General features: G+C 50.9%; 1 protein-coding gene across 1 annotated transcript; it reads left to right on the forward strand.

Moving 5' to 3' along the window:
• The first annotated feature begins 816 nt into the window (after positions 1–816).
• On the forward strand, positions 817–12,904 carry LOC113936314. The gene is made up of 9 exons (XM_027619369.1): positions 817–904; positions 2,273–2,374; positions 2,655–2,801; positions 4,881–5,024; positions 6,489–6,629; positions 8,307–8,438; positions 9,809–9,973; positions 10,233–10,379; positions 12,122–12,904. Exons 1-9 carry the CDS (start codon positions 850–852, stop codon positions 12,349–12,351), a joined length of 1,263 nt encoding a protein of 420 aa, XP_027475170.1. The 5' UTR covers positions 817–849; the 3' UTR covers positions 12,352–12,904.
• Positions 12,905–13,284: the final 380 nt, after the last annotated feature.

Consider the following 13,284-nt stretch of genomic DNA (forward strand, 5'->3'; position numbering starts at 1 on the left):
ATGCAGACCTCCTCTGGCTGGGGCAGGCCATTTTCCAGGTAAGGGAAGGGGGCTATCTTCCCTCTTCCTTCTAGGTGAAGCCCCACAGTCAGGTCTGAGAGGCCCGGGTTCAAATCCTGATTATGCCAACGTCCTCACTTGGTGGCTTTGGAGTCGGGCCTCCGTGACTCCGAGACTTGGTTTCCTTTCCTATACGATGGGGAGAAATTCAGGGCTCATTTCAACTGTACCAGCTGTTAAAATACTGAAATACTTCCAGATCTGGTTGGTAAAAATCTGCTATCCCAAGACCTTGAGTGCCCCCTCCCCCTCCCCGTGGCCTATCTGGGTCCCCCTGGGGCACCTCCATGTTCCAGCAACTCAAAGTTAAACACCAGTTCACCGGAGACCACCAGGCTACTGCTCCAGCCGTTGTGCAGAGCTGTTACTGCCACATAGCCTGGCCTGTCTCGACGGACAGCAAGTATTTGGAATACTGTCTCCGTCCCGGGATGAAGGGTAATGGCTTGTAGGACTATTATAAGGATTCAGTGGGTTAACATCTCTCTGGAATGACCGGGTGCTTGTTAATAATAGCAATAACAATACCAGCATGCCCATCTGTCTTTCTTTGGCCTCAAGAGTAGCTCAGGCTTCTCCCACATGCCTCTCGGGCCTCAGTTTCCCCATCCCCATGCTCCCTAAGCTCCTGTCCCCGGCCAAGTGTCCCAGGGGCCGGGATGGCAGGTGGGGCCCCTATCTCCCTAGGCTGTTTGCTCTCTCTCTTTTCCGGGGCTGCTACCCTAGCCAAAGCCCTTGAATAAAAGGCCAGGTCACCTGTGTCCTGCTTCCTCCCCTCTAGCCTGGATCATGCTCCAGCTCCTCACTGCTCTGGCGCTCTTGGGAGCGCTGGCCACCCCAGCAGGTAGGTGCATTGTGTGTGGTCCCCGAGAGCAAGAATGAGAGCAAGAATGAGAGCAAGAGCCAGTACGAGCAAGAGAGGCAGTCCAGGTTCACATACGTGAATCCAGCTTCAGGGTCTGAGGCCTGAAGGGGTCCCAGTCCCTTCTCCCTCGGCTGGCTTTTTGTCTAGCAGAGGCAGCCGGACTGTGCTTGAGGCCATAGTTCTGGAGCCAGGCTGCCAGGGTTCAAATCTTGGCTCTGCCCCTTCTTTGTTGTGTGACCTCTAGCAAGTCACGGAATGTCGCTGTGCTTCCGTTTTCCCATCTGTGAAATGAGGGTGATGATGATCCTGCCTCAAAGAGCTGTTGGGGAGGGAAAAAAAAGAGCTGTTGGGGGCATCCATGGAGTTAACATGTTTGAAGAGCTTTTTAAGAGCTTAGAACAGTATCAGGCCATACGTAGCCCTGTCCTAAGGGGCTCTTATGGAGAGCTGAGAGCAGTTACTGTTCCTTACTTTGCCTACCTGTCTCCCCGTTGGTTCTAGTTCTGCCCCTAAGTTCTAGGACTTAGCCAGGATTTCACTGCGTGATCTTGAGGGAGACTCTGAGCCCACCTGCTTTCAGTTTCCTCGTGTAGTCATCTATAAGCGGCAGGTGTACGAATGAGGCTCGCTGGTTTCCAACCGTGCTTCTTCGAGCCTCACGGTTTCTTGGAAGAGCCCCAGGTGCCCGGACAGACACAGAAGCCCCCAGCCTACCTAGCCCAAGAAGGGACATTCCACTTTTTTTTTTTAAGATTTTATTTATTTATTTGACAGAGAGAGACACAGCAAGAGAGGGAACACAAGGCGGGGGTGGGGGATGGGAGGGAGAGAAGCAGGCTTCCTGCTGAGCGAGGAGCCCGATGGAGGGCTTGATCCCAGGACCCTGGGACCATGACCTGAGCCGAAGGCAAGACACTTAAGGACTGAGCCACCCAGGTGCCCTGGGACATTCCACTTTTATATGTTCAACTCCGGGCTTGCGAGGGAGATGTTTGAAGAAAATGTTCCCCGGGAGAACTGGTAGGTGAGCTGGAGATCACCCGAGGCTCCAGCTCAGAGATGCTGATCCCTGCCTCCCAACTTTGTGCGCATCGGAAACACCGGTCCCACACCTCTTGGAAAAGGTCCCTTGATCTCCCAACAGTCCTCCCCCATCCCAGCCCTTAGTCCTTGAATAAAAGGCCAGTCCGAGGCAGGGGCAGGAGGGAAATGCAGACCTCCTCTGGCTGGGGCAGGCCATTTTCCCGGTAAGGGAAGGGGGCTGTCTTCCCTGAATCCTGGGTGTGTACACACGCCTGTGTTTTTCTTCTTAAATCGCAGGCTCTGATCACGCCTCTCTCCCCACAGGGACCTCCAAGACGTGTCCAGCCTGCTCTCTGCAGGGAAACTGCACCGAGATAACCTGTCCTCCGGCCAAGGAAGCCTGCTTGTTTAGCCAGATGCAGCTGGGTGGGGGACTGGACGGGGGCTGGGTGGGGGACCGACAAAGTGGGTGGGCAGGGGTTGCGGGGGGAGGCATGGAAGAACCACCCTGGGGCTGGAGGTTGCAAGCTTTGCCTCATAACTCAGCTCCGGGCCACTGGGGTGGGGGTGGGGCTGCAGGGGGCTTCCATGCCAGCTGAGACCCCAGGCGGACCTCTGGGGACTGCTACAGACGAGACTGTGGTCCGGGGCGGGGGACGGGGTGGCGAAGAGTCTCTAATATCTCCTCCTCAACCTCGATCCCCAGAGCATGGGACTGTCATCAAGAACGGGTCATGTGTCGCCCCTGGGGAATGCCGAGAAGGTGTCTATGCCCTGACCTATGGCCCCCACTCGAGTCTCTGGGTCAGTATGGCCTGTTGTGAGAATAACTGCAAAGGGGCCACCCGACAAGGTTTGTTGGCAGGACTTGGGGGGCACACCCCCAGGGAGGGTCTTGTGGGAACTTGGCCTTGGTTTCCAGCTCTGCCTGGCTGACCGGGGCAAGGAGAACCTCAGTATACTCATCTGGAAAATGGGTGTGAAATCAGCTTTGCAGGGGTTGCCTTCCAGCACAAGGCTGGCCCTTAGCAGGCCCTGGAGAAATTGTGGTTGCACTCACTGAGTTACTGGGGGGCTGGAGAGAAGCCCCAAGGTTTTATTTCTCCTTAGGAGAGGAGCTCCCCGGAGGGCTAGCCAAGCAGAGCAAGAAATGTAGGGGTGGCAGCAGGCCCAGTCTAGGGTGAGGCCAGCGAGGCCCCAGGGTGCAAAATTTAAGGAGGCATTCACTTTCAGGCGCTGACTCTGCACTTGCATGACCTTGGGAGGGAGCGCCTCCTCCCTGGCCTTACTCCAGACCTGGCTCCGAGCAGTGATAAAGATCACCTTTTGTTGCTTGGTTATTTTTCCAAAGAAGGAATTTGTATTTGGCAGGTGTAGCAACAGGGGGAGATCTGAGACAGCTTCACACTCGGGGCTACCAGCCATCCTTTCAACCACCTGGGATTTCCCTCCTCCTAAAAATTGTGCCGCTCACCAAATAAAACAGCCAGTTCCAAGCTGAGAGTTTGGCATGCTGTACGGTATATAAAATGCCGGGTATGATTATAACTGCGTTAGACAAAATTCTTATGTGTGAAGAAAGATCAAAGGGACTACCTCGGAATACTTTGGGTAATGGCTTTTGGTGGACAATCTACAGCAGCGTCACCCGGTAGAAATGCAATGTGAGCCATATACGTAATGAAAGCTTTTCTAGTAGCCATGTTAAACAGTACAAAGGAGCAGGGGAAATTAATTTTAATAATGTATTTTACTTAAGGTAACATATCTAAAATATTCTTTTGACATGTATATAATCAATATAAAATTATTATTTTTTTTATTTTTTTAAACATTTTATTTATTTATTTGAGAGAGAGAATGAGATAGAGAGAGAGAGAGAGCACAAGAGGGAAGAGGGTCAGAGGGAGAAGCAGACTCCCCGCCGAGCAGGGAGCCCCATGTGGGACTCGATCCCGGGACTCCAGGATCATGACCTGAGCCGAAGGCAGTCGCTTAACCAACTGAGCCACCCAGGCACCCATCAATATAAAATTATTAATGAGATATTTTGATTGTTTCAAACTAAGCCTCTGAAATCTAGGGTGTATTTTATGCTCACGGCACATTTCAAAGGGAACCTACCGTTTCTTTCTTTCTTTTCTTTTCTTTTTTTTTATTTTTTAAGATTTTATTTATTTGAGAGAGTGAGAGAGAGAGAACACAAGCAGGGGGAGGGGCATAGGCAGAGGGAGAGAGAGTTTCAAGTAGACTCTGCTCTGAGTGCAGAGACTGATGCAGGGCTCAATCCCACGACTCCAAGATCATGACCTGAGCTGAAATCAAGAGTCAGACTTTTCTGTTTGCCAATATTGCTGTATAAACCCACATGAAAATGTTTGGTGGCTTAGTTTTGCCTCACGAAAAATATGCTTAAGCAGTTGTCTCTTAAATGTTTCAGATCTCTAAGAAAGCTCTGGAATCGATCAGGTGGTGGAGAGCCCAGAGGCCACAGCCCTGCTCTTTGGCAGAACACCACACACAGTATCTTAAAACCTAAAATAACAAGATCACTTTTTCAACGCTTTTGGAATTCAGTGTGTTCAAGGGAGGGCTTTTGTCAGTGAGGTCAGGGCTGTGTCTCCAGAACAGGGCCTGGCACACAGTAGGTGCTCAAGAAATGTTTGTGGAAGGAACAAAAGAGCCCATAGGATTCAGCCAGAAGGTTTGTTTAGGACAAATGACCAGTGTGGGGCAGCCACACCTTTGGCTCTGTTTGCTGCTCCTCAGAATATGTCTTCAGGGGTTGGAAGGAGGTGGCTGAGACCAGGCTGGTCCCACTTCAGAGGAAAATGCTCTGGATTGTGGTGGGGGGTGGGGGTGAGAACAGAGGGCTTCGGGGGAGGGGTGTTCTCAGCCTCCATCCCACCCTGACCACACCCACTCCCTCCAGAGGGGGCGCCCGAAGCCCAGCTCAACGGAGTGAAATGTCACTACTGTTTCGGGGATAAGTCAGCCTTGTGTGACTCCCGCTTGGTCATGAACTGCACCGGTGATCAGACTGTGTGTCTCACCCTCAACGGGACATGGAATAGAGGTAAGGGTTCCTTCTCCTCCGGAGGTACCCGGATGGCATGAGTAAGTGTCGAGGTTCATTTGCACGTGCATTCTGGTTACCTATTGCTCTTTAGCAAATCACTCACAATGTAGCAGCTTAAAAGAATGGCCATCGTTTTATTGGCTCTCCTAGCTTCTGTGGGTTGGGAATTGTAGAAGAGCTCGGCTGGACGGTTCTGAGTCTCTCACGGGATCCCAGGCAGAGGGTGGCTGGAGCTAGAGCTGCAGGGCCCAGGGCAACGAGGGGCTTGCCAAGCATCTCACACATGTAGATGCCGGGTCTTTCCAATGTGGTTTCTCTGCTTTGGGTAGATTGGGCTTCCCCACATTATGGCTGCCACCCCCTTTACATGGTTGACTGAAGACTTTAAGCGCGAGCATTTCAGCAAACAAGGTGGCGGCTGTGTGGTCTTTTATGACCTGGCCTTGGAAGTCCCATAATGTCATTTTACTGTGTGTTATTGGTTGATACCGTCACAGAAGTCCATCTGGTTTCAAGGGGAGGGAGCATAGGCCCTCACGTCTTTCACATGCCAAAGAATTTGCGGATGTATTTTAAAATCAGCATTATGTGTTTGCAAATGGTTGGAGCAGAAGCTGTTTGAGTGAAAGGCTTGGAATAGAACCACACTGACCAGAGGAGAGACTATTAAGCCAACAAAGTGACAGGGAGAAGTCTGGGCTTCTGCACCTGGGAGACTGGATCCTCTGAAGGGTCTTCCTGCTACGAACAGTGGCATAAAGAGAAGGTGTGAGGTTGGGGGTGAGGGGGAACAGGTGGTGGGAGTAGTCTGTCTGGGGGGGGCAGTATTTTATCACTGCTATTGTTTAGAAATGCTGTAATATGATGATAAAAAGAAGCAGACTAACATTTAGTCATTATTATTATTTCTTTTTTTAAAGTAAGCTCTATGCCCAACGTGGGGCTTGAACTCAGGACCTGAAGATCAAGAGTCCTATGCTCTACTGACTGAGCCAGCCAGGTGCCCCTAGTCAGTTTTATTATTGTTTTTAAATGTTCCACAGGGAGTACACCCCCTTAGAGCCTGCTCCCATTACTCTCCCCTGCGGTATGCCACTGTTTACAGATCAACATCCACCAAATATGAGCTCACCCTCAGAGCTCATGAAATGCACAAGGGAACAAATCACCATGAGTGAGAGCAGAAGCAACAAACAAGAGATGTAGACTCATGAGGAGCTCAGCTCTCGTAATTATCAGCTGCAGAACATAACTGTGTGTGACTTATTTGAAGGAATAAAATTAGAATCGCAAAAATGAGCAGGCATCAGGAGGTTGTAAGTAATGACCAGGCAGATTTGAAAATCAATCATATAGAACAATCAAGAGAGATGGGAACTTTCAGACAGAGAAAGCCTGAAAATCAAGATGGGAAGGCTCTGGCTCTGAGTCTCCCCCTGCAGCTTCCCCATGTTTCTGCAGGGGGTCCCCAAATCCTGAAGGGCTGTGCTACCCCAAATATCTGCCACCTGCAAGTGAACATGACCCTCGGCCTGGAAGCATCTGGATTTCATCTCACCAGCAAGCCTGAATGCGACTATGTGGCTACTCCCACCCCGCCAGGTGCATTGAACCCTGACTTCCTGAGATTCTACCTTCTCTGCCCTTCCCAGATCCCACATGCCCTTCCCAATCCTATGCATTTCCAGGGTCTCCCCTCCCCCTACCAATAATGGTCTCAGGAAGTGCAATTACCCGTATAAGAGCGCGTACACACAAACACACACACACGCACACACATACCACTTAACACACCTAGAAGCAGAAAATCCTGCTGGCACACACCCACACATCCACAGACATCTACATCTATATCCCAGCACCCAAAACACACCGACAGAGGAGTACACATTTCTAAACACAAGCACCCTGTCGTATAAAGGAGATTAGAGATACAAACTCTGTTTAAACAAGAAACCTCATGGTCTTTTTCTTTCTTTCCTTCACTTCCTTGCTTGTGAGAGAAGACAGATTTGCCCACAGTATTCTTTCCGGCTTAACAAAGAACACGGACAGTAAGTTTTGTCTTCCGGAAAAGAGAGATGCTAATTGAGATTGTATTTACCAGGGCAACAGTTTTTTTAAGAGAGACAACTGAGCAGAATCGCAGACGTTTTGGAGGTGAGAAAGGCAATTTTCAAAGCTGGATAGAGCAGCATTCCCTCAGCTGCGGGGATGCGGAAGCCTCTTTTGTTAGAAACGGCACAGTGAAGACAGATCTGCAATGCAGAGGAGAATCCATTCTCCCTTTGGCTTCTTCAGATTACCAGCTGTTGGAGTTTTACTTTTGTTTTATTTTTATTTTAACTTTTTAAGATTTTATTTATTTATTGACAGAGAGGGAGACACAGCGAGAGAGGGAACACAAGCAGGGGGAGAGGGAGAGGGAGAAGCAGGCTTCCCGTGGAGCAGGGAGCCCAACATGGGACTCAATCCCAGGACCCTGGGATCATGACCTGAGCCGAAGGCAGATGCCTAACAACTGAGCCACCCACACACCCCAGAGTTTTACTTTTAAAAACTAAACTGTGGATTAAATTAATGATCACAGTGAAGGGGGGAAAAAAAAGGTGGATCCAGGAGCTCAAAATGTATGGTATGACAGGAGAAAGGGCAAAACAGGGTAACTAACAACCGGAAGACAGGACATGGAATGTTTGCATATATGGTCCCTACAGGCATGTAACACATCCGGGCAGGGACTCCTCTGTTGTTGGGTCCGTGCACATGGACAGGTGCAAGCACACAAACGTATAAAAGTACAAAATATACACAGACATGCTGAAACACTTTATCAACATCCGCAGAGACATTCACATCCGTACTCCAACATCTATATCCAAGCACCCTAAACCTTGCTGGGAACCCAGGCACAGCCAGACACAGAAACACGTTCAGACCCACAAAACCAGCCTTATATGTGTCCACATAAACAGGTGCTCTGTTCGCACAGAGAGGCACCTAGACCCCTTCTCACAAAGGGGCCCACGGAGCTGCGCGCAAACACCCCCACCCTTCCGCAGAGAGTTCCAGAACACACAAGAGTTCAACAGTCAACAGTAATGTAGTTTGCATGCATAAGCACGCAGACCTATTTCCCTGTGTGCCTGCATGCTTGTGCATGCAAACTACATTATTGCAGACGTGCACACATGCAGCACATTCATACCCAAGTGCTCAGAAAGGAACACAGACACACACAGGTTGTTCTCCAGCTGGCTTATCTTCCTCTCTCCCCAGGTCCCCCTGCAGCTGTGACTCGGACCAAGGATAAGGTCACCACCTGTTTCACCTGCTCAAACATCAGTAATTGTGACACTGTCCTTTGTCCAGCAGATAAGAACTACTGCCTCCAGACAATGGGCACCCTGGGTGAGTGTCCCAGGCTTGGGTGCGGGAGGCAGAAATGGGGCCTGAGACACACCAAGACCTCTCCTTGCCGCCCACCCCGCATGTTTGCTGCCCTGACTCCAGCCATGGAGGCCAGAGGCTGGTTGCCGGGGAGCATGTGGGTTTAAGATCTGATGCCACATTGCTATCGTTATTTATGGCTGAAGAACAGATCAACTCAAGACGTAGAGGTCTAACTAGTCACAAAAGAACAGATACCATATGACTCCTCTTATAGGAGAGACCTAGGGTAGTCAATGTAAGAGAATGGTAGTTTTATGAAAAGTTCTGGAGATCTGTTGCCTAACAATGTAAATACAGTGGACGCCACTGAATGTACACTTAAAAATGCCTAAGAGGGTAAATTTTATATTGTGGGTTTTTTTTTGTTACAATTAGAAAAAAACTTTGTGTCTTAAAACAACAATTTATTATTTCTCACTATTCTGTGGGTTGATGAGGCTCAGCTTAGGCAGGTCTTCTCCAAGGGGTGAGGTCCCCCATGTGGCTGCATTCAGCTGAGAACCTGGCGGGGCCTGGAACATTCAATGCAGCCTCTCACCTTGTGGGGTGTCTGTGCATGTGGTCTGTCATCATTCAGTAGCCTCGCTGAGCTTCCTTATAGTATGGTGGCTGGCTTGCAAGAAGGAAGAGGTAGAAACCGTGGGCTTCTTAAGAGAGAAGCCCAGAGCTGGCCCAGTGTCAGTCCTGCCTTGATGAGAGCAAGTCTCTCGATGAGAGCAAGTCACAAGGCCAGCTCAGATTTGAGGGGTGAAGAAATGGATCCCACCTCTTGCTATGGGAGTGGTAGGGTAAGATGCAGAAAAGCACTGGGGATGGGAGATCAGCTTGCAGCCATCTTGGTATCTAGGGCAACATTCTGGGCAAGGAGGCCTCTGTTGGTCTGTCCCATAAAGGGAAAAACTAGACTCTTCTGTAAACAGGAAGAGGGGTTTGAACTGGAAACCAGCTCTTCTCTGTCTCCTTCTAGCAACATAAGGAGGGGGAGGAAGGATAGTGTACCGGGCCCGGAGGTGGGCATTTCTGGGATCCTTGAGACGTTTCTGGCTAAGCCCGTGAGGTGCTCGTAGATAGGTCAGGAGACATCACAGGTACAGAGCCATCCTGTTCATTGGAACCCTAGTGGGAGAAGGCAGAAGAAGGAAGGCTTTCTGCGCTCTGTGTCTTGGTGAAAAATGACAGGCTTTGACTGTATTGGAGGGCGGGGGGAGTCTTAAGCAAAGTGAATGGTGAATACCAACAATGACACCCGGAGGGATTTGGAGGGTTTCTAGTTAGGGGGTGGCTCATGATCGCCTTTCCTCACAAGCCTGCCCTCCCCATCTCTCCAGCCTTAAGGGAAGGTAACTCTGTTGTCTGGAGAAATGGTTCCTGCGTGACCTCCAAGGAGTGCAGATTCGGCAACTCCGTCTCTGCCTTCAGCTACAGCGTTGACTTTGGCTTCTGGATCAACTCCACCTGTTGCCAAGGAGACTGCCAAGAACTCACTCCTCTCGGTACACCGCTACCAGAAAGCAGTTGCGGGTGACCAAGGACGCATTGGGGTGACTTCGGAGGAGAGTTTGTCCTGAGTTGAGGAAGGCAGGCTGGCAGGAACATCCCCATTCCCCAGCCAGGCTGCCCGAAGGCACCCTGACCCCAGCTAAGTGGGAAATCCCAGGAAGGTCATCCCCCTGTGGAAGAGCCTGTGAGTGTACAGAGGGCCCTGGAGGTTCTGAGAGTCCTCCTCGCTGACTGTCACCCTCCCCTCTACAGAAGTTCTGCCAACCTCACACACCCTGAGCGAGCTCCTGTGTCCTACGTGTCCTAGCGGCCGACTGGGGCCCTGCAATTCCTCCTTCTATATGCAGTGTCCCAGTGGAGAGACGGAGTGTGTCCAGCTGGACCTGGTGCTTGTAGAAGGTAATATACGTGTGTGTGTGTGTGTGTGTGTGTGTGTGTGTGTATATGCGTACGTGCGTGCCCGAGAACGAGCCTGAGCACGTTGGTTTTGGATTTGGGCATGCCTGAGTTGGGGGTCTCTGAGTCCATGAGACTTCTGGATGGGTACTGTCCAAAAAGAATAGAATGCAAGCCACATGTAGAATTTAAAGTTTCCGAGGAGCCACATTAAAAAGTAAAAAATAACATGAAATTAGTTTAATATTTTATTTAACCCAATATATCCAATAGTTGTAATTTCAACAGGCAATCAATATAAGAAATTACAAATGAGATATCTTACATTCATTTTTTTCCTACTAAGCCTTTGGAATCTGGTGTGGATTTTATACCACAGCCCATTTCAGTTCAGACCAGCCACATGCCTAGTGCTCGATAGTTGTATGTGGCTAGTGGCTACTGTATTGAAAATTCTAGAACAGGGGCACCTGAGCGGCTCAGTCAGTTAAGCGTCACACTCTTGCTTTCGGCTCAGGTCATGATCTGAGGGTTGTGGGATCGAGCCCCGTGTTGGGCTTTGCACTCAGCAGGGAGTCTGCTTGAGGATTCTCTTTCCCTCTCCCTCTGCCTCTCCCCCTGCTCGCACTCTCTCTCTCTCAAATAAGTAAATCTTAAAAAAAAAAAATTCTAGAACATAGTAAGTGCTGTGTATGGCATTTCAGTGAATCTAAGACCCTCATGGCTCTTCGAGGAACATACTCCAGTTCAGGGCAAACTGAGACAAATACAGACTGTGCTGTGGGGTGTTTTTTTTTGTTGTTGTTGTTTTTGTTTTTTTTTTGTTTTTTAATGGAGAAGGTCAAAGATAAATAAAGGAGTGAACAGTTTAATAAATCCCATGTGCCCTTCCCCCAACCCCAGTAATTATCCACTCATGGCCAATCTGTTTCATCTCCACCCCCGCCCCACATTATTTTGAATGCAACCTCAGATATCAACCCTTGAACCCTAAGTATTTCCATATATTTCTTTAAAAGATAAGGACTTAAAATCAAGCCACAGTTGTGGTGAGGTGTTGTTCCTCCTTGGTAAAATAAGACAGGATCACTTTCATATCCCCCACCAAATCCTCAATAACCCGGTTACGTCTGTATATTAATATAAGAATGGATCACATCGGACCATCTTCCATCATATATAGCTCTGAGGAAGCATAGGAAGAAGTTGAGAGCACCAAGTCCGTTGGAGGGGTGTGTGTGAAATAGAGTGACCTTCCAGGGTCACAGTTATTAATACATTCAGTATTATGAATACTGAATACAAGTAAAAGAAAGCCTGCAACATACATATAGGGAATAGAGTAACAATGAAAGGCACAGTGGGACCAGGCTCCAGCTTGAGGATCCCAACCTTTTCCGGTGAGTTTTCCCGAAGGACGTGGGTCAGAGGGCCTCCCCAGCCTCCAGGGTTGGCCCGCTCCCACGCTTCCTGTTGGATGTGACAGTCTCGTCTTTTACGAAAACTCGGCGATGGTGACGCTAGCAGATCCCGAGTCTCTGTCCGACCTGGGGAGACAGGCAGCCCCGCGGGGCTGCAGGGAGTTGCGGGGAAACGGGCTTGGTCAGGGCCTCCCCCCCCCCCCGCCGAAGCCCGGGCGCGGGGATGGGTGCTGGCCGGGCTGGCGCGCAGTGGCAGGTGCGTGTGCGCAGCGGCGACACCTGCCCGCGCGCGGCCTCACGCGCGTCCTCCCCGCGTCTCCGCAGGCGGTCAGAGCGTGAATGTGAGCGGCTGCGGCTCCCGGGACCTGTGCGCTGCCCCCGCCGCCACCGGGCGGCTGCTGGAGCTGCCCGGCCACCGGCTGGCCCGCCGGCCCCACTGCAGCCCCAGCCAGCGCGCCATCATGGACTCCAAGTGCCACTCGGGCGCGCCGCCCGCCCTCCGCCTCGCCCTGTCCGTGCTGCTGGTGGCCCTGGGCGCCGCCGCCCTCTCCTGAGCAGGCCCGCCTCGACCGCCCTTGCCCAGCAGCCACTCAACCCCGCTTGTGTCCCACCTCGCTAGATGGCGCCCTGGCTCCCCCCTACTTCTGGCATCTCTAGGCCTGGTAGCTTCTGGTGAGAAAAGTCAGACACCAGGAGGGTGAGGCTCCTCCCTCAGACTAAGGGCTTCCACAAGGCTAGTCCTCTTTCTTAACACCAGGGTCCCAAGGGCTATACCTCCTCCCTCAGACTAGGCTGTACTTCTGCAGACCTCAGACTAGAGATGCCTCCATGGGCCCCAAAGACTAAGCCTCCTTTCTCACACTGGGGGGTCCCCAACACCAGGTTACTCCCTCTGACTAGGGCTGTGTCTCTTTTCCTGAACACTGGGAAGCAGCTCCTTCTGTCTCCCTCTTTAGGGTCTAACAAAGCCTCGGGCGGCCAAGATGGGGTTTGAGGACCAAATGCACCCCCTTCCCAGGCTTTTAGAGCACCCCTTCCACCCCCACCACAGTCCCTCTTCTGTCTGGGCTCAGTCTCCCCACTGTCACCAAATGTGAATGAATCACATCCCACAATGCCAAGTTGTTTGGGTTTCCTTTTCATCGCATCGCAGCCTCAAACAGGGCCCTGATGTGGTCTGCTCTCTCCTGCGGGGATGCGGGCCCCGAGGGGACCCGCAGATGACGGTGTCTGGGAGCCGGGGGTGGGGGGGCATAAGAGCAAATGCTCAGTCTGGAGTGAGTGTCATTTTTGAGCCAGCATTGGACCCAGAGGATTGAGCAGAGAGGTGAAGCTGGGGAACTCAACAGGAGGCGGGAAGCCAAGACCCATCTGCTTTCAGCTGAAAGTAATACAAAGTCCAACAAAAAGAACTGAAAGCATTCACTCGGTGCTAATTGGACAAATATTTATCGATCACTTGCTATGCGTCAAGCACAGTTCTAGAC

The sequence above is a fragment of the Zalophus californianus genome, chromosome 17, assembly GCF_009762305.2.
Source record: "Zalophus californianus isolate mZalCal1 chromosome 17, mZalCal1.pri.v2, whole genome shotgun sequence".
Taxonomy (NCBI): Eukaryota; Metazoa; Chordata; class Mammalia; order Carnivora; family Otariidae; genus Zalophus; species Zalophus californianus.

What these genes read in the sequence shown, in the direction of transcription:
- LOC113936314 (XM_027619369.1), top strand. Translation starts at nt 850, where the DNA reads ATGCTCCAGCTCCTCACTGCTCTGGCGCTCTTGGGAGCGCTGGCCACC. An exon ending in CAAAGGGGCCACCCGACAAG is followed by an intron (nt 2,802 to 4,880) that starts GTTTGTTGGCAG and finishes CACTCCCTCCAG; the next exon opens with AGGGGGCGCCCGAAGCCCAG. An exon ending in CCAGACAATGGGCACCCTGG is followed by an intron (nt 8,439 to 9,808) that starts GTGAGTGTCCCA and finishes CCATCTCTCCAG; the next exon opens with CCTTAAGGGAAGGTAACTCT.